Source organism: Fistularia commersonii, chromosome 17 (assembly GCF_037954325.1).
Source record: "Fistularia commersonii isolate RoL2024-O1a breed Wild chromosome 17, RoL_Fcom_v1.0, whole genome shotgun sequence".
NCBI lineage: Eukaryota > Metazoa > Chordata > Actinopteri > Syngnathiformes > Fistulariidae > Fistularia > Fistularia commersonii.
In genome coordinates this window covers 14,152,801-14,179,557 of record NC_141300.1, presented here as the reverse complement: position 1 = coordinate 14,179,557, position 26,757 = coordinate 14,152,801, and the positions used below count along the sequence as shown (strand labels likewise).

At 52.1% G+C, this 26,757-nt stretch overlaps 3 protein-coding genes across 3 annotated transcripts in view; 2 read left to right on the top strand and 1 right to left on the bottom strand.

Moving 5' to 3' along the window:
• Window positions 1–2,541, top strand: part of arsa (arylsulfatase A) — a 4,125-nt gene extending 1,584 nt beyond the window's left edge. The window contains exons 3-8 of the mRNA XM_086163369.1: window positions 2–220; window positions 331–500; window positions 576–700; window positions 920–1,047; window positions 1,125–1,227; window positions 1,318–2,541. Of these exons, the coding sequence (XP_086019495.1) occupies window positions 2–220; window positions 331–500; window positions 576–700; window positions 920–1,047; window positions 1,125–1,227; window positions 1,318–1,619 (1,047 nt within the window). The 3' untranslated portion in view covers window positions 1,620–2,541. The remainder of the gene's footprint in view (window position 1; window positions 221–330; window positions 501–575; window positions 701–919; window positions 1,048–1,124; window positions 1,228–1,317) is intronic.
• On the bottom strand, window positions 1,971–26,757 carry mapk8ip2 (mitogen-activated protein kinase 8 interacting protein 2). The gene is made up of 14 exons (XM_086163368.1): window positions 26,209–26,757; window positions 17,335–17,440; window positions 12,409–12,648; window positions 12,249–12,327; window positions 10,984–11,163; window positions 8,507–10,739; window positions 7,794–8,002; window positions 7,377–7,452; window positions 6,018–6,190; window positions 5,826–5,935; window positions 5,629–5,751; window positions 4,605–4,675; window positions 4,394–4,492; window positions 1,971–4,226 (listed from the first exon to the last, which is right to left on the bottom strand). The coding sequence occupies exons 1-14, from the start codon at window positions 26,640–26,642 to the stop codon at window positions 4,154–4,156; spliced, it is 4,206 nt and encodes a 1,401-aa protein (XP_086019494.1). The 5' UTR covers window positions 26,643–26,757; the 3' UTR covers window positions 1,971–4,153.
• Window positions 18,801–21,758, top strand: LOC147225290 (gastricsin-like). The gene is made up of 9 exons (XM_086163370.1): window positions 18,801–18,887; window positions 18,967–19,108; window positions 19,224–19,341; window positions 19,694–19,812; window positions 20,470–20,669; window positions 20,764–20,880; window positions 20,960–21,107; window positions 21,209–21,307; window positions 21,392–21,758. The coding sequence occupies exons 1-9, from the start codon at window positions 18,832–18,834 to the stop codon at window positions 21,557–21,559; spliced, it is 1,167 nt and encodes a 388-aa protein (XP_086019496.1). The 5' UTR covers window positions 18,801–18,831; the 3' UTR covers window positions 21,560–21,758.

Sequence of the window (26,757 nt, the reverse complement as noted above, 5' to 3'; positions counted from 1 at the left end):
GGGTCCGTGTCATAACCTGACATGTTTCCCTCCGGATGTGAAGTGCTTCGGCTTTTGTGACATCAACACCGTCCTGGCACCCCTGATGTACAACGAGGCCATCAAGGAGCAGCCGGTGGATTTCCTGGGTCTGGAACGGGCCTACAGCGACTTTGCGACATCTTTCATCTCCACGGCGGCGCAGAAGAAGCAGCCTTTCTTCCTCTACTACCCGTCCCATGTAAGAGCCCGAATCCACGACAGAATGCGAATAGCGGCGCCGAGTGGCCGGCCCGGGTGTGACGGCCAAACCGGAGCCGTGATTTCACAGCTGTCTTCTCCCTCGCCCAGCACACACACTACCCCCAGTATGCAGGGCCGGGAGCTGCCGGGCGGTCCCTGAGGGGACCCTACGGCGACGCCCTTCTCGAGTTCGACAACACCGTGGGGGAGATCCTCGCCACCTTGGAGAAGGCTGGGGTGATGAACAACACGCTGGTCTTCTTCTCGTCCGACAACGGGTCGGTTTCGACCTCCGACCTCCCGTCCCTCGGGTGAACTCGCACCACTCATCGTCTTTTCTCCCGCCGGAGCAGTCCGGAGCTGATGCGCATGTCCCGCGGGGGGAACGCCGGCTTGCTGAAATGCGGGAAAGGCACCACGTACGACGGGGGAATGAGAGAGCCGGCTATCGCCTTCTGGCCCGGAGTCATCAAACCAGGTCAGGTCACGGATTCAGACTGGCTGCATTACTTTCATTCAATGCGTGGACTCCTTGCAGGATAGAGTTGTGAAAGTAGAGTCTTATTCCACATTTTAAAAAAGAGAAAACAAGTAGTTTGGTTTCATGGAGCTTCGCCGCCGGGTGAAGAATCCCAGCCGGATGCAATGAGCCGACGATCCCAGGCGACGGGAGAACGTACTGGCTGTGTATCTGCAGGTGTTACTCATGAGATGGCCAGCACCCTGGACGTCCTGCCCACCTTTGCACGCCTAGCAGGAGCCGAACTACCCCGGGTGACGTTGGACGGCGTCGATATGACGGAAGTCCTCGTCAACGGAAGAAAGGTAGAGGCGTCGCGCTCGGGCGAGATCGTGGAAATCAGTTGTACCGCGTCATTTCGAAATGCGTCTCCTGTTTGCAGAGTAAAAGGGAGACCATGGTTTTCTACCCCACCAATCCAAGCCAGCAGCAAAGCATGTTTGCTCTGAGGACGGGGAAGTACAAGGCTCACTTCTACACCCGAGGTAGGCACCTCAGATAACCCGTTCAAAGGTGTAGCTCCAACATTCGCTCCCACGTGGACTTATTTCCGGTGATCCCGGACTTTGCGCCAGGTGCCACCCACAGCGGAACCACTCCAGACCAAGACTGCTCCGTTTTCGCCTCCCTGAAGCCCCACGATCCGCCGCTCATCTTCGACCTGGAAGCCGACCCCGCCGAGAACTACCCCCTCTCCCCGATGAGCAGACCCGACTTCCGGTCTCTTCTCGAGAAGATCCAGAAGGTTAAGGGGGAGTTTGAAGCCACCATGGTGTTCGGAGAGAGCCAGATAGAGAAAGGGACCGACCCCGAGCTGGAGCCGTGCTGCAATCCTCTGTGCAGCCCCAAGCCTCGCTGCTGCCGCTGCTCGGGCTGATGAAAAAGGAGGCGGAGGTGTGGGGAGGAGAGGGGGGGCTCAAGTAATGCACTGATTTGTTGCTCTTAATCAATTATTGAAAGCACTGAATGCCACGCTGGTGTTTGAAACAAGGACTTTGATTACAGTTTGGGGACTTTAACCTCGCAATTAATCACTTTACACAACAAGGGAATGTTTTCATTTAAAATCATCCATGCCTTTACTTGTACAGTGTGTGCGTGCGTGTGTGTGTGTGTGTGTGTGTGTGCGAGGGTGCACGCTTCTTGATCATTACAGCTTTAATCATTCAGATGCGTTTGCGAATCAATTTGTAATCACTTACTCGATGCGATCAATAACAACTCCGACTTTCAGACATCAAGCATATATTTTATTTTTAAGACCAAATTCATGACAAGGCAGAGTGATTTTTTTTTTTGTTCGTTCTTTTTTTTTCATTTTCCCTTAAATTGTACATGATTTTAGAGATAAAAGATAGGATATGTTTCTTCTGTCACATACTGTTCCTCTAGGCGCACAGACTCCTGTTAAATGTCCTTAATTCAAAAGTTTGGTGTATTCGTCACGTCGTGTCTCGGCATCTCAGGACACGTGAACATCCCGGATGTTTTTCCAGTAGCTGTGTGAAAAGAAGTTTTAACTAGGCCGTAACAAGATGGGCGAAAGAACCGGAAGCAAATAGATACAGAGATGGGTCACCCTGGCGACCGCCGCCGTTGGCCGGGCTCGGAGCCGAGCCGCCGGCCCGCCGACTGTCGGCGTCGCACCCGATAAAACGTCGCGTCGCACAAATGTCTGGCAGATGTGCGGCGACGCTCGTGCACAGGGCAGGAGCCCGGCTGCCGGGTGCGACACGTTCGGAGAAAACAACTCGGATAGGAACAGAAGACATTGAAATAAAAGTATTGCAGATCACAGACATCCATGGTTTCTTTTTTTTTTTTTTTTTTTTTTCTTTTTGTTCAGGTGTTAGTTTGATTGTGATATTTTTTTTTTAAAATATCCATATTGAATCAATTACATATTCATTTTAATAACATACAGAACATAAAGGACACAGCACTATCTTAGATTCTCTATTGTATATACATGTTCTAAGTGACAGCAGTACATATGTAGGTAACAAACCCGTCCTGCCACATTCCTCTGTCAGTGAACCCCGCCGGTCAGAGGTGTGTGTGTGTGTGTGTGTGTGTGTGCGTGTGTGCGTGTGTGTGGACTGTGACTGAAAACAGTGCGTGACGGCAAACAGCGTTGGGGGGATAATGCAAAACGGGGTGGTTAAATACTAAGGTTGCCTTTCCCATGTTGATGCCTGATGCTTGCCCCCCCCCTCCCCCGTACAAAGTGTTTTAGCTGAACGCTAGGACATGCTGGAACAACCCTGGAACTGTGGTGCTCGTTTTTTTCTCCGGACCAACATCCATCCGTAAATATGAAAACGTGTCCGACGCCATCCCCTTCGAAAAGCTGTTCGGGGAACTCTCCCTTCACGTCACTACAATCCCTCCGCCTAAAATCCGCCGGCGTCGCTGTGGACTTTCGCCGAGCGGCAGGCTCGCCGCAGCGCTGCAAGAACCTCCCGCCCTTTCCCTCTCCGTGAAACCGCCGAGTCAAATGAAACCAGAGACGAGGACGTCGCTAGAACCCGGCCGAACAGTCGTAGTTGTGAGAATATGGCTTTTCAGAGCTCCTCCGCTTTCTTTAACCTGACGTTCGGGTGAAGCCCGCGGGTGGTCGTCGACGGCCCGGTGCTCGGCTCTTACGGCCGGACGAAAACCCGGCGCGTGAGGCGCCGATGACATTCGGGCTTGATTCGGAGTCGGCGAGACCTGCAGAAACCTCACCGCTGCAAGCTCTCCGACCCTCATCAACATCTGAGCGGGGAAGTCTTAGTGTTGAGTGTTTGGTAGTTAAACTGGATGCGGCGCCGCTACCTACTTTCTATACATATATTTACAACACACGTTACATTTTGTACGCAACACGGGGGGAAAGTCAGACCAAGGACGGCTCACTGGACTCTCTACTCTGCTCCATCGTCACTATCCGTAGAAATCAAAATCAGCAGTGTGTCAACATTGAACAAATACATATTTACAGTTTATCAACCCTGGACCTCCACGTTCTCCACGCCGCCCGCGCACACAGTTCAGCCGCTTCGCCTTCTCCTGGATATGTGTGTTTCTCGGTGTGTGCGGTAATCCTACTGGCCATGCATTGAAAAGTGAGACAGCGGTAGTAGGTATATTTTTGTCGTTTAAAAGAGGAACCATTAAATAAACCGGTGCTCAGCGTCTTAGTTTTATATCATAGAAAAAGATAAAACAATCAGGCAATCTATCCATCGTGTTGATGGAAATAAACCCAGAAAGGAACTAAACCGGTCAAAAGCCAAGCATACTGTAGAAATAAAGATCCCAGTCTAAGAGGGACACGCGGGAGCGCGGCCGCCGCTGAGAGCGCCCCCCGATGGCAAACCTGATGAACATACACGAGCTGAGAGCAGGAAGGCGGTGTCGCGGTGCTTCTCACTCCAGGTAGATGTCCTCCGTGGGGCAGGCGTACTCCAGATGCTCCTGGTAGTACTCCTGGAAGGCTCGTCTGCAGGGGAGACCCGCAAAAAGCACGACTCAGCATTTTTGTGCACCCGTTTGGAAGAGCGAACACACACACACACACACACACAGTGCTCCTCGTAGGTTTGAGCGCAAGGTGTCAAATCAGATTTGGAAAAGCTAAACCCTCTGCAAGAGGCGGGTTCCTCTCACCCCACGCTCTCTGCTACCGGACGCATGGACTCCTGGGATACGAACACATGGCAGGCGAATCTGTTCAGCATCGGGTGCTTGGTGATGAACCCAAAGTAGCTGCGGGAGGAAACACACCCGTGACGTAAGCGGCAGGCGGAATCGAAGGGAAAACGGGAGGTTTTGCGGTCGTAGCGGCGCCGCCGAGTAAAGGAGCCGTCCGCTGTCTTACCAGTTGTTCCTGGGATGGCATCCACAGAATGAGATGTTCTTCATCTGGAAGAAGTGACTGCATCTGTCAAACTGAGGACGGACAAAGAGGAGGAGAGCAAATACAAGTTATGTTTAAGTACGGTAGATTTTTCGCTCCTTGTTACATATGAATCCCAACAAAGGGATTTCTAGCCTTTCTCCTTCGACCACTGTGGTGATTGATGACTCTGCGCGTCAGCTCGGGCCATATTCATTCAAGGGAGCGTTCAAAAATGTCATATCTGCTCGGAAATTTTGTAAAAAAAAAAAACTAAGTGTGCGAGGAATTGTACTGACAAGATCTGGGTGTCAGGAGGTCTCGGCCCACCGCCTCGCTAAAAGAACTTCACGGGACAAATATAGTGTACTACCGAGTAAATAAGCGGCTCTGGGCCGAGACGGCAGAGCAGACGTGGGTTTCCTCTGGACCTCGTCTGTCAGCACGACTGACTGGAGACCATAAACAGAATTACGGAGCTAAAGTGCTTCTCTCGCTGCCACTTCTTGGAGGAAAGGTTTGTCTCTCTTTGTCGGCAATTGCTCTGCAGTCGGAGAGGCAGTAAAACCAGCGGCAGCCTCCTGAGGAGCTCCTCCACAGAGACGCACGCGGCTCTGGAACGCATTTGTTTATTTCACGCAGAAATAAAATGATCCCACACTCTGCACCATTTGATAATATTTACACACACACACACACACACACACACACACACACATAGACTGATGTGTGCCTCCAGCCTCAGTGGAGAAGGTCGAGCAGATCACGAGCACACACACACACACAGCTGGTTCTGGAGCAGGTGAACACACACCGACAAGTGCACGGCTACGATCAGGAGCGAGTGCCGCCTCCGGGAGGGCTTTCGCGTGTCTGGCTGATGTCGTTCAAAGCCTGACACCGGATACACCGGTTACCCCGGTAACGCTCGAAATGGTCCGATCGCTGCTGGCGACGGTGACGGTTGTTTTTGAAACCAAAGTGCGTTCGGCGCTCGTGTCCCTACCTCGTCCACGGAGTCGTACTCGTCCTCCAGGCTCATGATGAGCTTTACCCCCTGCAGGCTGATCTCCAGCTCGCACAGGGAGGGCGGGCGCACGTGGACCGTCCGTTTCCTGGAGATGGCGATCTGACGGGAGGGAAAAGGACGGCTCAGGACACTCCGGCGCCGTCGGCGCGCAGGCGTGTCGACGCCCGGCTTACCTTCTGCATGGCCGCGCACAGAATCCCGTTGCCTTGGTGATACGGGACCTCCACGGAACCCAAGAACTGAACGTTGAACGTCTCAATCCAGGCGGGATTTCGCTTCATCCCTGAAAGGCACAACGGGCGCACGACTCGTGTGAGACGGGAAGCCGCGCGGACGCCGACCCCGACGCTCGCTCGTTCACCCACCCAGCAGCTCCTTGGACTGGCCCATGACCTCGTGGGCGTAGAAGGCGGGGAAGATGCCCCTCTCCCCGGTTCGCATGTTGTAGCCCCTGTACCAGTAGTCGTCCTCTTCCTCCTCCACAAAGAGGGGATCGTCCACGTCCAACTCCAACTCGTCCGCATGTCTGGGAATGAACCTGCAGGGGGCAGCAGACGGGTTTCATTCACCCACGACAGTGCTCGGCTTTGGATCCGTGCAAAAGAGCCAGGAGTTTGGAAACGGAGCAGAAGGTTTTCTATCAGCAGGCTCAGAAGCACCTTCCGAAAACCATGAAACCTTGAACAATATAAGTGATCTTCTCCTCTGGGCTGCTTCCACGGCTAATGCACCTCCTCCATCCAAACATCTAACTTCCTGTCCTCTTTCCCTCCCTCCATAAACCTCCTTGCCGGTCTTCCTCTCGTCCTCCAGTTCCCAGCATCCCTCTACCCAGATGTTTTCTGTCCCTCTTCTGTCCAAGTCCAAACCATCTCAATTTGACTTTACCTCCAGGACATGCAGCATGTGCTGTTCCCCTGGTGGACTCCTTCCTGGTCCTGTCCATCCTCCTCACTCCCGAAGAGGAACCTCCACAGCTTCAACCTCCAAGAGCCTCCGGTTTTCTCCTCAGTGTCTCCAAGCCAGACAGCATCACTGGTCTCAGTGTCTTCTCCACCTTTTCTTTCATACTCTTTTATCACGCATTCCCTCCTGACGCTTTTCTCAGCCCGTTCCAACCTGCTTGCACGCGTTTCTCCACCTCTTCTCCACCCTATCCGTTGTCCCTAAGTACCGTCATTTCCGGACTATTAAGCGCACCTCAATATAAGCCGCACCGGCTAGCCGATCGCTATCTTGGGCTTCCTCCTGCGCACTAAAACCGCCAAAGTCGTCTTCTTCGGTGTCGGAGTTGAACGGACTCAGAATTTCCCGGTCATTTCATTGGTCCGATGTGACGAGGAGAGATGTTTTAGCAACGTGAAGCTCGTTAGCCCCCCCCAAAAAAGTCCATATATTAGCCGCAGCGTTGTTTACGTGAAAAAACTCGCGGCTTATCGTCCGGAAATGACGGTACTTAAACTCATCCGCCTTCTTCACCTCCACCCCCTGTAGCTTCACCGTTCCCCTTGGGTTCCTCTCAGTCGTACATGTATTCTGTCTCGCTGCAGCGAACCTTCCTTCCTCTCCTTTCTAGAGCATACCGTCACCTGCTCTCACTAAAGATCACAATGCTCCTTGCAAAAATCTTTGTCAATTGAGGTTCAGAGCCATAGACGTTAAGTGAAGTACAACCGCCCTGCAGAAGAGCAGGACTGGTGGTGTCCACAGCTCTGGTGTCTCACCTGTAGACGGCCCTGTGGGTCTGCTCCCTCTCCTCCCCGTTGATGGTGCAGGAGAAAAGCCCGAAGGATTCTGTGCCTGCAGAAGGACACACCCGTCACAATGGAACTCCGTATTGTAGGACCACAAAAGGGAGAAACGACTCCTCTCGGCGGTGACGAGAACCTGCTGGAGCTCCCTGTGACCGATCTTAACCAGAAGGTCATTGAATTCGGGGATAGAGGCTAGCATAGCAGAGCAATTCTACACAATCGACCCCCTCTTGTGCAGCCTGCGGGGAAATAACGTTCTCGTTTGAACTCCGAGTGTCAAACGGCACGGCGTGAACGCACGGGACCTTCTGTGATCTGGTGCTGGTAGACCATCAGATCTGCCCGGTATGGTTCGTTTGTGTCGGCGTCTCCATCAAACCGACTTACTGGAGGAGCGGGAGGTGCTGTTGACAAACACGTTAAGGAACTTCTTTGAGAACGGAAGGTCGGCCTCAGGGGACGAATCTTCAGAAGAACTGAGGAGCTCTGGCCTCCCATCTTCATCCTCGCAACCGTAGCCGACCTGAGCCATCCCCAGCGGCTCGTCGTCACAAACGGTGGAGAGCTCGCTGTCGTCGCTCAGGACGGAGGTGCACCTTCGAGGACCACATGGAAAAGATTGTTGTGGGTAAGCCAGTTCACATTTACAAGTGTACACTGGTTGGACTATTTTGCAACTCTCTTTCGCTCACACACACACACACACACACGTAATGGTTGGGCTTCCTGCACCATCAGCAACAAGGAAACGTTCACTTTCTTATCACGAGCCAAATGGCAAACACAGGTTGCCGGTCACTTTGCTTCTGAATTACGATAATGGCCCAGAGCTTTGGGATGAGGCCAAAGCCGGTGAGCGAAGATGGAAGAACTCTCCCTTTGCACCGAGAGGAACACTGGTGCGCACGTATTCCCTGCACGTTCACCTTTGGAGAGATCTCCGCGAAGAGTCCGTGTTGACTTAAACCATAGACCACAATAAAAAATTGTCTACCTGAAATGTCAAGAAGTATCTTCAAAGAAAAAAAAAGTTCAATGAATCGTCATAACAAAGACAAAGTTCGATTTTTTTCCCGCTCGAGTGGAGCCGGGGAGCCTACCTTCTGAGGCTGACCAGTTCCAGAGTGGTATTCTCATCGACCACCAGTGTGTACTTCATGGAGTCATAGGCCAGTCCGTCGTCTTCGTCGGGCCTCAGGGACGGATCTTTCTCGCAGGGCGGGAGGTCGTGGTCGGACAAGGAATGGTCTCGCACGCTGGGGTCGATGGGCGGGGAGCTGTCCAGCTCTTGTTGGCTGCCTCTGTAGGACCGCCTTATCAAGCCCCCCGTGAAGGGATAAGAGTCCCCGTCATCCTCGTCCTCATCGTTGTCCGTGGAGTAGGTGAGACTGAAGCAGCGGTTGGTCTGTGCCGTGGGAATGTCCAGCGTCAGGCTGTGCTTGACCTCGGTGATGCGTTCCAGAGATGCCGAGGAGCGGCTGGCCGGCCTCGCTTCCGTCTCCCTGCCTTCGTCCTTGTCACTGATCACACTTTCGCTGAGGCTCGGCGAGTCCTGGTCTCTTCTTCTTTCAAGCATCACCAAGTCGTTATTTGGTTCTTCTTCCTTTTCCGGTCTTCTGGCGTTCTTGGTGAGGTTCTTCTCTTTAGCGAAGTTACTGGTGCACGAGGAGCGGTCTACGGGTTCCCTCAGAGGGTCTGCACACTGCTCCAGGATCAGTGGAGTGATGGTGTCCGCAGTCGGGTTGGTCATGTAAAGGCCAGACCTCGTAGCTGTGCTCTGATTGGAGGACTCCATCCTCTCTCTTCTTCCTCCTTCCTCAATCTTTTCATCCGTGAACCAGTCGCCTTCTTTGTCTTCCTCCGGTGATCCACCCTTACTTGACGTCTTCCCTGGTTCCTCATCGGCAAACATGTCTCCTTCTTCAATGTCTGAGGAAGGGGAGATGGTATCCGATACGGACGCCTTCCTTTTGAAGCACTCCTCGGGACAGCTGATCGGGTACGAGCCCTCCGAGATCATCCTGTTCACCAAGTTGCTGAGCAGCCACGGGGAGTCCGAGTTTTCGCTGAGGTCATCTTCGCTTTCCGATTCGGAATCTCCCTCGCTGGTACCGTCGTACTCGTCGGCGCTGGGCATCATTCTGGGTCCCACGGGGAGGTAGAAGGAGCGTTTGAAGCTTTCTAAGCTGTGGTCCGGCTCGATCTGCAACACCATCTGTCTGGACAGGGTATCTTCGCAACACTGGGCCGGAGGAAGAGTCTCATCCGGGTCGGCCTGGTGCTCGCCGGACACGTCGTCCACGCTCCGGAGCCCCGTCAAGGCCCGGTCGTCGTCGTAACACTCGGGGGGCAAGATGGGTGAGTCGACGGGGGACGGCGTGGCAATTGTCGGCGAGGGCAAAGGGGATGGAGACGGGAGGGGGGAACCCTCCTTGATGGGGTCGGGTTGGCCCAGAAACAGAGATGCCTTCAGTCCCACAATCCCGCTGTCCTGCTCCAGCTCTGTATCGGGATCCAGCTCCTGATCTGACGTAGGTGAGCTGGCCTCTTCGATGGAATTGGTGAGATGAGATGAGCGTCCGCTGCTACTGTCGTCGCTGGTCAGGTCCAACTCTGTCTCTGAGATGGAGGAGATCATGTTAGAAACAACCGGGCCTCCGCAGGTAAACGCTGCCTCCAGTTCTCCTTCCAGGTCAGAGTCAGAACCTGGAGAGCTCAGGTCTTTGTCCAGGTCAGAGGTCACATAGCCTTGCTGGTTCATGTCTGCTATGCCGGGGTCTGAAGACGGAGAGGTGGAGTCATTAGGTGGCCCTTGCAAAATGGCCGACGCCGTGGCATCAGAGCTGTTGGACCGCTCGTGAGACTCTGACTGGCTGGAGGACACATAGCTGGAGAAAGAAGCGAGCTCGGAGGGCTCGATGGGGGGGAATTCAACATATGAGGACTGACTCCCTTTGCATGCCATCCCATAGGTCTCCTTGCAATGGAACTCGACGTCAAACTCCTTGTCCAGCTCCTCATCAGACAAGGGAGTGTCGGCGCCATCGTTGGCTCCCATGGGTGCGGTGAACGACAAACAGTGACTGGTTCCATCTGGATCCAGGTCGGTCTCTGGCTCCATCCCTGATTCGCTGGTGATCGTGTAGGTATCTGTGGCACGCCGGCTTAAGTGTTTATGGTTGTGATCGTCGTTGAGGTCGTGGTCGACCTCCGTGTCCGAGCACTGAGAATGTTCATCTACGGACGGTACTCTGGTGGTCTGGAACGACGGGTCAACCTTTGGCTGAATACTATCTCCAGAGCCAGGGTAGGTCTTGAGTTGGCCCACTGAGCCTGAGTGGACAAGATAGGAAAAAACAAAGAGGTGCACGAGAGAAGAGAGAGATCAGAAGAAAACAGTGTACATTTTTCATGTGCCAAGAAGTCGCTCTTCTTGACTAGAAACCTGTATATCCAAATCCCTGAGGAGCACCATGAGAGGCAGTCGGTGAAATCGCGTTAATGGAGATATCGAATCCCCATCCGCGCTTTTCACCATAGCAAAACACCGCTCTCATGCCACTGGTCTTCTTGTTACCGTGCTTGGGCCTCTCTCGCCGGTTGCCCTCCATATCGCAGAGGGGAGGCCTATGAGGGGACTGGATGTTCCCACCCTCCCCGGCCTGCTCTGCTGGAGGATGGGACACCGGAGAGGGTTGACACTGGCCTGTCAGGTGGCCTCCGTCCTCCAGACACGAGTGGGTCGGAGTCTGTCGGCCTTTGGGAAAAGAAGATCGTCATCATTTCGATGTCAATAGATATATTGATGGAGCATTTTCCATTCAAGACCTGTACAAGTGAGAGGAGACCAGAGTAGGACGCAGATGAAATAAATAGAGTTACGGCTGATGTTACTAGAACATGAGTTTAGTTTAGTTTAGTTTAGTTTAGTTTAGTTTAAAAAGTTTACTAGGACAGTGTACAATTACATTAAGCACAGAGGCAGAGATGTTTGTACCAGATTGTAGCTCATAGCTAATTTCCATCTGTAGTCCTGGGAAGACAATACAAATATAAAACTGTACAAATAGACAATATATAAAATATACAAATCGGCAATAAAAGAACTATACAATATATAAACAGGCAATATAATAAGTAAAACCCAGGTTGAAAGTGATATTGTTGTGATATTATTAGTTTGGTCATCTGGGGGTCAGAATAAAAGGAAAGGTGTACAAGACAGTGGTGAGACCAGCGATGATGGATGGACTAGAAACTGTTACAATGACCAAAAGACAGCAGGCAGAACGAGAGGTTGCAGAGATGAAGATGTTGAGGTTCTCTTTGGGAGTGACCAGGATGGATAGGATCAGGAATGAGTCTATCAGAGGAACAGCACATGTTAGATGTTTTGGAGAGAAGGTCAGAGAAGCCGGACTGAGATGGTTCGGTCATGGACAGAGGAGGGATAGAGAATATATGGGTAGACGGATGCTGGAATTGGAGCTGCCAGGCAAGAGGTCTCGAGGAAGACCAAAGAGAAGATTTATGGACGTAGTGAGAGAGGATATGAAGGTAGTTGGTGTGAGAGAGGCGGATACAGAGAATAGGGTTAGATGGAGAAAGTTGACTCGCTGTGGCGACCCCTGAAGGGAAAAACCCAAAGAAGAAGAAGAAGAAGAAGAAGGTCATCCGGGGGCCATTAGATGCTACCCAGAAGGGTAACATCAAATGAGGGGTCCAAATGCGGAGGATCCAGAGCTCCGGAAACACAAATCTGCCTTTGTTGACCGGTAAGACACATGACGAACAAATTCAAAAACACGGAAACACGAGTGGAGGCCTATGTGACGTACTCACCTTGCGTGGCCGGGTTACGTAAGGAATCCTGCCAGCTCCCTTTCTTGGGAGATAGGCTGCTGTTGTTGTTCAGTGAATCCTGAAGAAAAGAGGGATCACAGTGCAGATGAGGACCTTCTTACGGCAGGCGTTCTCAGAGGTCGCTCGAGAAGACGCCTACCTGCGAGACAGCAGTGGTGAGGTTGAGCGTGGTGGGCCGGCTTTTCAATGTGCCAAGAGTGGGAGAGGCGGGAGGGGAGGCGGAGGGGGAGGGGGGCGCGTCGGGGTCAACCTCCTCATCCTCCTCCTCTTCTTCATCCTCATCCTCGTCTTCATCGTCGATCATTTCAAACTCCTGAAAGTCATCCTGGAAGGAGCAGACCGGGTGGTGCAGGTCACTCTTCTCCAAAATCAGGGAGTCCTGAACCAAAGGAGACGGTGGAGGGGTGGACAGGGTAAAATAATCAATGTTCTAACGTCCTCGGAAGTACCACGATAATCGAGTAAAACCTGAGATCTGCAAGACGAAGGTGGTGGTCAGAGAACAGGACTTCGTTTGAGAACTGAGTAACCAAGCTTCGTGACAGACACGCACTCGGGAAAACAGGCATCTCCAGTTTCCCAGAGATTTAAAAGTCTTTAAATGCACACTAACATGAATCCGAAGCGCAAGATGAACGGATGAGCAGAAGAGTAAGCTACGCCTTATCTGATCGCCAGAGGGCTGTTAATAAATGGCGGCGCCCTGCAGGTGCACAGCTCGGTATCCAATGCACAACAACAAGGTCCGTTCATGCACGCCGCCGGGCTCAGTTTGAACCGAAGGAGTTTTATACAATGTGACGTGTAGAGTAGAAGGATCCTGGTCCATCTTACCAGACGTTTAGGTCTTTGGCCTGGAGAACCTTGAAGAACCCTGGTGTAGACTTCACCTCTGGGCTGCTCCCCTCAGGGATCTCCACAGCCAATCAACTGCCTCCATCTAATCCTCTCCTCTCACACCAAATACCTTCCCTTCCATCCATAAACCCCCTCCGACCTCAGCATCCTCCTACCCAGATCTTCGCCATGTCAGTACGAACTATGTAAAAACTATAAAATTCTTTGCAAAGAAAACACATCCCATAGTCGTGTTTAAAGTTGAGTTAGTGCATGAAGGTGAGAAATCCTCAAACTCAAGGTAGGGTTACTCGAATGGAGATGGTGGGTATTGATAGATTCATGACAGAAACACTTAGTCTCAAATTACAACTCTCCTCCAAAGCGGGATAACGTTGGTGGGGTGCGGGGAGGGGGGGTCAAGAAAGGTCAGGACTGGGTGACGACATCAGTGCATCAATCAGATGAGTCTCAGGTTTCAGGTGGTTTGTAGGAAATGAGTGCACGTCATGATTTTGGACCATCCGAGTACTTGGTTTAGTCTTATTGCATGCAGACGGAGCCAGTGCTCCTACAGAGAGCCCTAAACCTTCTGGATAAGGAAGGAGATTGTTCTGACCGAAGAACCGGCTGGCCGTTGCTAAATAATCACATCCACCTTAAAGACGAGGAGGTCTTCGACTCCTTTATTCCAAATTTAGTAAACACTACAGTGACGGTATACAGTAACAGGGCGGAGATCACTTGTATGCTCGTACAAATTCGGTCTTAGATTGTGATGTTCATGGCCAGAACGTCCTGTCAGCCCTGGGATTGGTCCACTGTTCACCTTCTCCTCCCCATTTTAAAACAGACAGGGTGAACATAGAGATTGATTTATCTGGTTTGCTGTTTGAACAGCGCAGCATTTTCTCTTCCTGTCAGCGCCACCTTTTAATGTGCGAATCAAAGCTCAAGCTCTCTGTCATCCTCCGTGCACAAACCTGCTGACGCCCGTTCGTGCACTTTGTGCTCAAGCCAACAGAAATAAACACCCCGAGCCGTTACCCAACGGAGGACAAATGAAGGCTCGGGTTATCCGATGTTCGCCACGTTGTTTTTCCGTTTGTTTGTAAAGACGTCTCCTTGCGGGACTCTAAAGAGGCTCTCACACCGGCAGCAAAATCCACTCCACTGGACAAGTGGGGGCGGCCGTGTCCCAGCTGGTGGAGATGGGGTCCCTGCATCAGAAGGTTGGCGATTTGAGCCCTGGTTCCTCCTGGATACACAGCGAGTGCCCTCAGGCATGACAATGAACACCCGGTCGGCCCTAACTGTGAGGTGGTTAGCGCCTAGCATGGCAGCTCCGCGCCTTCAGTTGGGTGGATGTGTGAACGCGACCCAGTGCAAAGGAACCGCAAGGTGTTGAAACCACCTTTTACCCCAAAACGTAGAACCGTAAAGATCCAAAAAATCAACAAGGTGGTTTTAGACAGGCTTCCGACATCAAGGAAAACATCTGCCCGCAGAGGAAAGACCAGATAAGTAGAAATAAAAGATGCTTGGAAGGCGTCACAAACCCCAGCTCAAAATGATCTTTCACAGTCCGATCATCCCTTGGATTTTCCCTTAAAGACAATATTCACGGTAATCTAACATACAGAAACATGCTTGTTCAGCATATTTGTCAATCACCATCCAAACCTCCTCAACAGGAAATGAGTGGATGGCCCTTCCAGTTTGGCAGCAGAAGGCTGAAGGTAGTCTGAGGGCATCTTGACCAAGTGATGAACCAAAGCCCTTGACAGACCAGAGAGTCCCAGTGAGCCATGGTTGCACTGCAACAAAGCCTCAAGGACCTGAGGACGGCGACACGGAGAGGATGCCAAGCTCGTGCGAGGACAGCGAGCGCCAGTGTATCTCTGCTATTAGTCGGTGTTCGTGTCAAACCAAGCGTGAATGTTGGCGGACAGATGAGCATTCGTGCGGGGAAGCCGTCGATGCACGTTAACACAGACAAAGCACGACATCACAATACTATTCCCTTCTTCACTCATTCCAAAGTCCTCTAGATATCAATCTCAAACACTTCCCATGTGACAAATGGAACTAATCCCGGGTTCCCCAGGCAGCCGTTGAAATGTCCTTGACCAAATGCAAGGACGTGGAAGTCAACGGCACCACGCTTTTAACCTGCACGGCGCTGGAACCGGAGGAGGAAGCCTGTCTTGCAGCAAGAGCTTTAAATACGCGAACGAACCGAAAACAAACCCAGAGGTGCTGATGAAAGGTAACTTAACAATGAAAAAGAACATGGGCGGCAGACCGGGAGCTGCCAGGTGAGCTTGAGGGATTAAAAAAACAGGGATGCACGAATTATATAGGAAAAAGAGAAAGGGGGAAACTAAACATGCCAAGAATCCAAGATGGAAAATCTACACCTTCGCCTTATAATGCTCCACAGAGAACATCTCCCATCCAGATGCCTCCCTGTTTGCTGGTGATAAGTATTAAAGAAGTGAACACCTTATAATTGTTTTGGATTATGATGATAAAAGGTGTCATCATCTGGCTTGGTCTTCAGAGGAAATGCTAAAATAGACAAGGGGGGGCGCAGGAAGCGAGGGAGAAAACAGGGAGGTGCATCTTTCTGCATCTTCTAAATGATGACGTGTTGGGAAAATGAAGCGTCAGAGGTGTTCGCTCAGAGTCGGAGGATTTGGACTTCCAGGTCTTGCAATTTAGCGAACAATGCCAGGCATCAATGACAGATCCTGAATGGGCTTCTTCACAAACTGTATGCCACCTCTGGTGTGTGTGTGTGTGTGTGTGTGTGTGTGTGCGCGCGCACACACACTCATGTCACAAAGAAGAAGCAATGATCTCACGAGTTGTTGGGATTTAAACCTGAACCCCATAACCAATTGGAATTAATCGGAGCTGCGGATTGGGGCCAGAGGATAATCTCACTGTTTAGACCGCCTGCTTTTCTTAAACATGGGACGCCACCCAGCGCGACCCAGATCCACCGGGACGGGGGCCGGCGGATCGGCGGAGGACGGGCAAACGGAAGCAGCCAAAATCCACCGGCCCTCGATTCTCCGTCTTGCTTTTGTCTCCGGCATTTCAGATGTCCGAATCGGGTACGAACCGGTCCACCTCAGCCCCTCGGGCCCAAGCCGGGCTGCAGATGCGGCCTGTTCCGGTTTGAGGATCAGAAGCAGCCGGGGGCCGTAATGACGTGAGCTGTGTTTTGGATGCCAAAAAAAAAAAAAAAAAAAAAAAAAAAAAAGGTAACTGCGTGGTTTCTACCGGAGGACCGAGAACATCTCCAATGTCTCCTTCTCCGGATGTCCTCTCAGGAAGGGCGTGGCATGCGTTCCTTACTTTGTTTTGCGGATTACAGCGGACGAGGCCAAATATCCAGAAGACTCGTTCAGAGAGCTTAGCCCAAACAGGCTAACCCCCCCAACGCACAAAGTAAATCCCCATTTCCTGTCACCTTCACAGAGAGAGCAAGGAAAGCTGCGAGGGGACGAGCAGGAGAAGGAAGGAGGGTGTCAGGAACTCCAAGCGGAAATCAAAGCTCTGTCTGAGCGTCACCCCGGGGGCGAGGGAGTGGGAGCGGGGGCGGGGGGGTTCTCTGCATAGCAGCAAACCTCGCTGGGTCACCCACCCTCTGCTGCAGCCCTGTCTCCACAACGGAGGCGGAGAACAGGACGGACGGGGAGAACGGAGGACCAATCAAATCCAAGCTGGGGCGTGATGTGGTTTACCACGTCTGATGACTAACACTTTCCCGGAAAACTTGTCAGGAAATGATCGGCGCACCGTGATGAAACCTCAGTCGCTCATCGGAACACGTGTTCCTCGTTTTGTTTATCGATTGGTCTGGGAACTGCACCGTCATGGCCGCCGGAGCTCTACGGTCCAAACTGGAATGGATGGGACGACGTTAGAGCCATGCCTTCGAGAGCTGGCAATATCAAAGTTGGCATTCCTTCCTTCTTGGACCTACATGTCTTTTGGTTTTATACTAGTCATCTTGTCATTACTCCATCTTGGAAGCAGTAACCTCAGGCAAATGTCAACAAACAACCTCTTTGACAGAAGAAAGGTTACGATGGGATATGCGGAAGTGTGTATTTTTAAGTGCATGTAAAACCCTATGATAAAACAAGCAGTTCTTCATGCACATGATTTTGGGGGTTTACGGGAGATCGGTCCGGTATCACTGGGAGAGCCTCACCTTTTCGTAAGGATCGGAGTCATAGTTCAGTCCGATCCCGCAGTCGTCCGTGATTTCAGAGAGATCTTCATCATCGAACTCTTCCAGGCTGATATCGTGGGCTGGCCTGGAACGACATGAGACAGCACGTTCACCGGCTTGTCAAAGAGGAGCGCGGATCGACCAATTCATCACCCGACGCTCCAGAGCGGAGCGTGCTCGTATGTAAATCTCATACGGCGGACAGAGGCAGCGCCAAAGCCTCCACCCCTGCTCCACCCTCTGGCGAGAACGCCCCGTTACTTACCGAGACCTCTTTCACCGCTGTCACATCGAGCTTTTACGGCGCCGGCGTCTTGCAAATGAGAAGTGCAGCTGCCTTTGCAATGAGCCTTAGCATCGGGAGCTACCACGATTAGCCTCCCTCTTGTCTTTGCCCCATTAGTTTGGGCAGCTCGGGGCCGGCAAAGCAGCAGCGTCAAAGAAAACACTGCATTGCAGCTTTTCCACTCCAAAAAGTGAGACATATCATGTGCGGATCCAAGCTCGCGTCACACAATCACGGGGTCTCGTCCACGCCATGCCATTTGTGTCAAGGTGAAATAGAGGACATGCTGATGTACCAAAAACAAAAACATGCAACGCCACTACTCTTACAAGGTGCAACTGGAAATACAGGGGGATGTAAAAGTTGCAACCATATAACTCTACGGCAGTGAACCTTGATGGCCTCGACAGGTCAAGCGTTGGTCGGAGCGCAGCTGCCGCTAGTTCCCTACCGAACGTCTTTGTGATTTCAGTGGTGAAACAATTATTAAAAGGACAAGGACATTAAACCTTTAGTTTATCAAGGGAAGGATGAAAGCTCAACCGTATTAAACGCGATGATAAGCCGAACAATGGAGAATTTCTGATAAAACTGTTTGGCCTGGGTGAAAACGATCCAAACGGCTAGATATGGCCTTCACTTTCCGTCCGTGGAAAACTACCTTGCTCACATGGAGCCCGATCTTGTGTATATCTACAAGTTTACATCCACAGGGTTCCCACAGCAGGAGCAAGAGGAAGTAGAAATCTGTTCTTCGAGCATCACGGCTCAGTAGTTTGACCTCACGGCTCTTTGCTCAACACCCGTTTAAAAAAGTAAATAAAAGAGTTAACATTAAGGCCTTTGGTATTTTGGCAAGTCACCAGCTGAAGAAATAATTTGGAAACACATTTGAAAAACGAATTATCCCTTAAAAGTACATTTTTTCTACGATCCAAACGGACCCAACCTTATCGTATCTTATAATAATCAAAAGGAGATTTATGGGCGTAGACTAAGGCTATCAAAGAGAAGTGCGGCTGTATCATGCGTGAGATCTCAAAAATGAAGTATGTACCTTCCAAAAAAAGGCACCAAGGGTCACCCTGACTGATAGGGAGGAGCTGATAGGCCAATTCAAATCTGTACATAAAGGCCAGCCGGCGCCGCATTCGACCACATTCAGGTGTGCGGTTTGTGCAGAACGGACCATGAGGTGCCTCATCGTTGTTCTGGTCTGCGCGGTCCTCGCCGAGGGACTCGTCAAGTAAGGACACGTATTTCTGGGTCGCCTGCCTGCTAAGGAGCGCTAAAGTGGCTATCGTGCATTCGTTTTCTCTCCTCAGGGTCCCACTGGTGAAGAAGAAGTCCATGCGTGAACTCCTGAAAAATAAAGGAATTACCATTCCGTACCAGGACCCGGGACTCAAGTACCGATCCGATGAGCTGGCTACCTCTGTCACGATGTACATTAACAACTATGCCGATGTAAGGAATCCTGCTTTGCCGCTGCTTTGCCATCATGAGAAGGGCTTGCTTGCTCGTGTACATGTTGGATTCCATGTGAACTGCTTTCTCCACTTCTGACCTGTCTGTTGGTTAGACCACCTATTTTGGAGCCATTACCGTCGGAACACCTCCCCAGTCCTTCCAGGTGTTGTTTGACACCGGCTCTGCCAACCTGTGGGTAGACTCCATCTACTGCGACAGCCCGTCCTGCAGTGAGTACACACTGACCGGGTCTTCGAAGGGTATGTCCGTGCAGATCGAACTGATATGGACGAAGCAAACGGTGCTTCTTTTACGTTTGGGCCGTTCCTTTTGGGGGTCACGGCCAATCACCTACTTCCATCCCACCTCCTCCTCTGCGTCCTCCCACATCAACCAACCAGCATCTTAGTCTGACATCTCATATGTCCCTTCAGTACCATCTTGTTTCCTAAAGATTACTATACATCCACGAGTCATGTTTTAAGCCGATATCTATCTTGGAGTTCGTTCGGACGCCACAAACGGGAACGGCGTGTTTACGGCACCTGCTGATGGTAGAATCGCGACCCGTGTCTTTCACAGACGCGCACCCCAAGTTCAACCCCAGGCAGTCCAGCACCTTCATTCAGAACGGTCAGTCTTTCTACCTGCCCTACGGAGCCGGAAGCCTCAGTGGAATCTTCGGATATGACACAGTCAACGTGAGTGTGACGAGCCAGGAATTCACCCCTGATTGCAAATGTTTACATTTTTCCTTTCTCACATCTCACAGAGCAGAACAAGCAGAAGCAGGCTACCGTCATATAAGACTATCCCTTTCCCAAGTCTTAACTCGTATGTCCGAATACAATGAAATGGCACATATTAAAAATTGCTGTCATCAAGGCACTCAGAGGCTATTCTACCTCAGACTGAATCTCGAACGCCGCGCGTCTTGGAGAAAACCCACACATCTTGCCGTATAGAAATCTAATCAGACACCGTAGATGCTAGCACAGAGGGGACACCGTGACCGACCGATCTTGTAGCGATGTAATACGTTTATTCATTCTGATTGACCTTCTGACCGGGCTGTATAAAATCAAACCGCGGGCCGAGATCGGCCTCTGGGCCAGACATTCGCACACATGCAGCGGAAGACGTGAGGGCTAGGGACGCCATCGGCGGCCATCTTTTGTCAAAATCTGGAAAAATCGTAAAATTTCATAATGCAGAACTATAATGTAGTATAGTACAGATCTGTGGAGTGAATTACATCATCAAGATATGTACAACATGAACAATCTGCAATTTAGCTGTAAGGACCCCCCCCCCCTTTTTTTTTGGTTCAGCTGTTTGCTTTTTCTGTGATTTTCTAGGTCGGCACCATTGTGATCAAAAATCAAGAGATTGGAATGAGCACAAATGAACCCGGAACCACTTTTGAGGTCGCCAAATTTGATGGCATCCTTGGCCTCTCCTACCCAACAATCTCAGCAGGAGGTGAAACCCCTGTTATGGATAACATGATATCACAGAACCTGCTGGAAGAAAACATCTTCTCCTTCTACCTCTCCAGGTACAAAGTAAAAAATACCCAAGAACATGTAGCTTTTCTCCCCAAATGCCCCTCCGCCACAACTGTCACTCAGCTAAACTGTGTCTGTTTGCAGGCACGAGCAGGAAGGCAGCGAGCTGTCCTTCGGAGGTGTCGACACCACCAAGTTCCAAGGCCAGATCCAATGGACCCCGGTCACCTCTGAGACCTACTGGCAGATTGGTGTTGACGGGTCTGTTTCTAAGAATTGATCAAAATGATGCAGCGAGATACCTGATAACCAGCGTGGTCTTGAACTGTGTTACTCACAGATTCACGGTCGGTGGTCGTGAGACCGGCTGGTGCGCCCAGGGCTGCCAGGCTATTGTGGACACCGGAACCTCCATGTTGACCGCCCCCGGCCAGTTTCTGCGAGCTATGATGCAGGAGATCGGAGCCCAACCCACCCAGTATGGAATTGTACGGCAGACGCGATGGCCCCGCTTCATATTTCGATGCAGCCTTTCCTTTTCATGTGTTACACGTGAACAAATACGTCTTCTTTTTGTGCTAAAATCTAGTACTTGGTGAACTGCAACCAGCTGAGCAGCTTGCCAACCTACAGCTTTGTTATCAGCGGGGTTACATTCAGTCTGCCTCCTTCAGCCTACATCGGCCAGGTACGCAAAGAAAAGATCGCTCCTCTTGGATGCTCACGCAGAAGCTTTAGGTTAACATTCAACGGCTTACGCTTCCTTTCCCAGCATTACCAAGAAGGGTACGGGATGGTCTGCCTTGTGAACATCACTCCCACCTACCTGCCCTCACAAAATGGCCAGCCCCTGTGGATCCTGGGAGACGTGTTCCTCAGAGAGTACTACTCCGTCTATGACCGCACCAACAACAGGGTCGGCTTCGCTCCCGCCGTCTAAGCGCTACCCTTCAGAGTCGTCGCAAGATTCGTCCACTCCGGCGCAACTAATAGCCTGTTCAGCGAGTATTCTTGACCGATATTCCAGGTTGACACGGAGATGCTGTCATTGCCATTGTATATTAAGAACACCTGCATTTTGTCGCTCAAACATTCCGACAAAGATATTTCTCTTACGGAATAAAGGTGAGAATACTTAAGGGTTGTCTAATTTTCTTAAGATCTTCACTTTTTAAACGCCCCAGCGCGAGAACCTAGGCTGCAGGAGATCAGGTGGTTCTCCGTGTGACGACATTTAGCGAACGCAGGAAGTGGAGGCCTTTTGAACGTCGGACGTTTTCCCGTACAGGAGCAAGAAGACCACAGTGACGGCAAACAGAAGTCCTACGTGACAAAACAAGCACGTCGGCCGTTGATAGTCAGAAAGTAGCGGAATCGGGTTAAACGGCAATCCGTATTAATTATGCCTCCTATTGAGAATATCTGCTGGGGAGGAAATAAATAACTGCACATGCTGGACATACAAGGAAAGATTTCATGCCGTTCAATCTGGGTCACGGTACGGCAAATTTAAAAAAATGAAATGTACATTATCCCTACAGAGGAGTCTCGTGGAACTACTCATTTCTGTCGTCAATAAATGGAAGAAAAACCAGGAGTGTATGACATTGGCATGGATGCTGGCACATGGACAAACAGGTTGATCTCTTTCTGTGACCAAGTAAAATGGTTGAAACCAAAGCCCAGCATTACCACATTACACTCGCACTGCTGACAAGCAGGTAAAACATTAAATCCAAAGTGCAGCCCGGGGTCTTTCCAACTGTCCTGTGACACAAAGGGACACAACAACCCGAGGACGACTGTCCGACCGAGGAACGGAGGACTCCCACCGGCTGTCCAAGAAACAGTATCGTTGAAAACAACACAATCGGCAAGCAACCGAAGGGAGGGAAAGCGATGGGGAGGGAAGGGAAGCGCCTGGTTTGGTTTTGGGGTGAAAGGAGCGAGAGGAGGAGCAAAACCCAAATCCCTGCAGGAGGAAAAGTACACCGCTAGAAGAAGTTCCATTAACTAAACACTGCAGAGATGAAGGACCGAGAACGCAGCTGTATTATGAGAGGAAACCCAAGAATACAACATTCAGAAAACACACACACATACACACAAACGCCAAACAAATAAAATGGGATCCACAACAATTCTAATAGGATTTGGTTCATTGGCACTCAGTGACTTCGGTGACGGTGAAACTCCCAGAGCCCAGGCCTGCAGATCCTCGGAGATCTTTCGGTCATTCAGGTTCTAAAACATGTTCTAGTCCCCAGATGGTGTGAACGCAGTTACCAGGAGATCAGACGCTGGAACATGTCGGCTCACACTGAGGTCTGAGGCCGACGTCTTCGCACCTGTGATTGCAGGTGATCAGATTCAGGTGTGGAGGTTGGAGGCCAGGGCGGTGCAGAAGGACACACTCCAGGCTCCAGAGCAGGGCTGGGCAATTCATTTTGAGACGAGAATCTGGACGGTAACACCAATACCAGCAAAGCAACACGCCAGTAGGTCGATTTTTTAGCGAATGGGCCGGACGGGGAGGGCCAGAGGGGCTCTTGTAGCAGGTCAACCCTGGACGATAATGCTGTTTTTTGTTTTTTTTAATCGCCTGGGAAATCCCCTCTGCTCAGTGGTGGAGGAGACGGGACTATGGCTGAGCGCGCTCAGTGTGGGGCGGAGAGAGCCAGAAGGCAGAGCAGGAAGGCCGCCACTTCCATGTTTGCCTTTTCTGTCATTTTCTATCCATCCAGTCTGGACAGGGCTTCCCCTCCGCTGTGTGGAGACCAGGACGACCAAGGACCGGGTCCTGAAAGATCCCCTTCATGTCCCCTCTCCCTCCTCCTGTGCTCCTTTCTAGACACAACACACACACACACACACACACACCATGACTACAGAACCCTCGCCCCTCCTTGAAGCGGGCGTGAGCGTGGCCTCCCCGCGGAAAGCGTGCAGCGGCTGTTGGGCCGGAGGGCAGATCTTCACCGCTCCTGCGTCTGACCTGAACAGCTGAAGGAAACACCCTCCTTCCCTGACGCGCCACGCTGCAGCAGAGGCACGCCCAGGTTCTCTGAGATGGCAGGTCTACCGTCTCCCTGTGCTCGGATCATGTTCCCCGCTGAACTTCCACCTCCTCCTTCTCTCGTCTCCAAATCGTCTCTGCGGCGTGAACGGATTTATTTGCAGTTCAGGATCAGGTGGAAGAACCGGCATCCCGCGGGAGGAGACGCGTTCACAGAGCCTCCCGTTGCAACCAGAAACACCTGACAATGTATGACTGTAGGTCAGTCACCAGTTGTTTACAAATGTAGACGTTATATTTTGTTTGTTTTTTTTTTTGGTCAAAGGAAGAAAGGCGGAGTGGGACGAGGCCTCTGACGGAGCTTCTCCTCCACCTCCTCCGCCATGACATCATCTTCCGTCAGGACCAAGGACACTCCGAGCGGTTGCCTCTGACTCATTTGCAGGATCGACTTCAACGGCTGGACTGCCAGTGTCCCGGCGACACACACACACACACACACACACACACACACACACAAACTCTGGAGCCGTTTCATTAACATCATCTCTTTGTCTGCATCCGTTCCAAACCGGGAAGAGTTGTTTTGAGCCGAGGTCGGGGGGAATGACCTCATGTGGACGTGGATGAAGAGGAGAGAGGTGGATCTGCTGCCGGTGGGAAGTAGGCGGAGTCTCGTGCGGCGGCCGACTCGTGATTGTGAACGAAAAATCTGAATGCATCAGCAGCTGCTCAGATGTTAACATGGATGGAGGAATCTGTGTTTGATTTAAGCCTCTTAGCTTAGCTTAGCTTAGCTTAGCTTAGCTCTGTACCATCAGCCACCACCTTCTCCCCTCCACCCATCATCCAAACATTGGCCGATCATGAGATAAAGCGCAGCTTAAAGAACTGGAGCACTTTACATATTATTGGATGGATTTCCACAAAAAAACTGCCATTGTTGACATTAGCATCTGGACTCATGAGGAACCCTCACAAAGTCCAAGGAGAAGAAGAAGTGGAATCCTCTGAAGGCCAGGCGGCTGCCAGGAGGAGGTCACATGGAGAAACATATGAACATCCACGCTCTCATTCACACGTCTAACCGATGCAGGGTCTCCAAAGAACCTCCTGCGTGGGTTTGGACTGTGGGAGGAAGCTAAAGAGCCAGGAGGAACCCCACGCAGACACAGGGAGAACATGGAGACTCCAGGTTCCAGGACCAGAACCAGGACCTCCTGCTAAATCCCCGTGTGAGTGTCTGGTACATGAGAGAGGGAAACAGGGTGAGATGTTTGCTGGTTTCACAACGTGACGACTTTTCAAAGCTTTCTGGACCACAACCGTCTGGGACCAGGTCTCACCAGCTTGGACCAGGTCTAAGCATCTTTGGAACTCAGCACATTCACGGCATCGTACAACTCAGAGTCTTCAATCAACCTCCTGCATGTTATCGGTGTGTGAAAAGGCTGGAGAACCCGTGGAGAGCCTGCGGCTGAGAGGAGAACATGTAAACAGCCGCGGAAAAAGGCATCAGAACCAGGAAGCGTCTTCCTCCGAGGCGACAGCGCTAAAGTCACGAGGCGCCTCCCGACGGGTCGCTTCGTAGGTTTCCACTGGAGACGGAGATGTTCTCCAGAACCAGATGTGAGGAGGAACATGCTGGGTGGGATTAAGTTGACCGTTCCAAGCGGCGGTGGGGTTACGTAAGGTGGATTAAGGTATCACACACTATGGGACTCCAACCATGAGCCATGACACACACACACACACACACACACACAGGGATTATTATTGACGACCCAAAACAAGGCTCATCCCTGCCTGCAGGCCAAACCCTTTGACGGATTTCATCCCCTCCCTGAGTTGCAGCTCGCCCGTCCCACAGCTCTGCGCCGACGCTCGGCAGGAGGTCCGAGCAGCCGCCGAGTCGGTCAGATCCCACCGACGCGCTCTCGGTGAAGGTCACGGGAAGTGGTCATGACAGAAGCGACCGTCGTCCCTGGATCGGACGCGGAGGCCGCGGAGGCAAACCTCATCCCTCCGAGGCCTCCGAACCGGTCTTCATCTGACCCGGACACGAGGAGGAAGATGGACTCAGGACCGTCCAGTGTTTGGTCCGTCACAGACGGATGAGGGGGGGGACATGATGCCATCATGAGGATGCTGCAGGCGGAGCCCATGGAGGGTGCAGCACTGAGCGCTGGCTCACCGGGAACATCTGCCATATCCTGGCGCAGAGGACGGATAGGAGACGCTGGGGTGGAGGAGAGGGGGAGAGGGGGAGAAGGGGAGGGGGGTCTCCATCATTGTTCGGCCACATGCCCTTGCCTGGGCTGGACTCGGCAGGGCGGGGGCCTCCTGGACAATACGCAGGAGGAAGAGGCTGGAGACCCGCCATCTGCAGCGGCCTCCTCCCGGAGCTCCGCCCGGCCCGCGGTGCTCAGGCCCCGGCGGACTCCTACCGAGCATCCGTCCATCCCCGCCGGAGCCGTGGATGAAGGTGTCATCAAAACCGCGTCTAAACGTCCCCCCCCACCCCACCCCCGCCGCCCTCCGCCGCCCAACCGCCGCAGTCTTCGCCGGCTTACCTGCAGCCCGGGGGAGAGAGGGAGTGGAAGGTGGAGAGGGAAAACATCTCGGCTCGGTCCGCCATCTTCTCCAATGACTCAGTGACTGCAGGAAGGCGCGGGGGGGGCGCAGTCCGTCTCATCCAGGACGGAGGACGGGATCGACCGCGGACGGCGGTGTGCTGCTCGCTCCTCTCTCTCTCTCTCTCTCTCTCTCTCTCTTTCTGCCTCCCTCCTCCCTGTTTCCCCTCCCCCTCTCCCTCCCCCGATCCTCTCCCCGGGGGGTGGGGTGGGTCGTGGACCTGCAGCCTCCCCTTACTGACAGTGTTGTAAACAGATGTGTGTGTGTGTGTGTGTGTGTGTGTGTGTGTGTGTTTGTGGTGGGGGTGCACTGACGCGAACCGTTGAGCAAATGAAAGTGAAACCAACCTCCAAAGTGATGCTGCATTGCGCATGCGCAGTGCAGCATCCCTCCAGCGCGGTGGGCCTGTTGCCGAAAGTGCGCACCCCCGCACGACGCAGGACCCGCTGCCGCCACCCGGGGGCAGCAGTGCGTAAAACCGATCCACG

Excerpts from the sequence above, each read along its gene's own strand:
- LOC147225290 (XM_086163370.1), top strand. The coding sequence starts at position 18,832 with ATGAGGTGCCTCATCGTTGTTCTGGTCTGCGCGGTCCTCGCCGAGGGA. Across the intron at positions 18,888-18,966 it reads CTCGCCGAGGGACTCGTCAA|GGTCCCACTGGTGAAGAAGA; the intron begins GTAAGGACACGT and ends TTCTCTCCTCAG. Across the intron at positions 21,308-21,391 it reads CTTCAGCCTACATCGGCCAG|CATTACCAAGAAGGGTACGG; the intron begins GTACGCAAAGAA and ends TTCCTTTCCCAG.
- mapk8ip2 (XM_086163368.1), bottom strand. The coding sequence starts at position 26,642 with ATGCGCAATGCAGCATCACTTTGGAGGTTGGTTTCACTTTCATTTGCT. Across the intron at positions 4,493-4,604 it reads TGCCATCCCAGGAACAACTG|CTACTTTGGGTTCATCACCA; the intron begins GTAAGACAGCGG and ends TTCCTCCCGCAG. Across the intron at positions 4,227-4,393 it reads CCGGTAGCAGAGAGCGTGGG|ACGAGCCTTCCAGGAGTACT; the intron begins GTGAGAGGAACC and ends TCTCCCCTGCAG.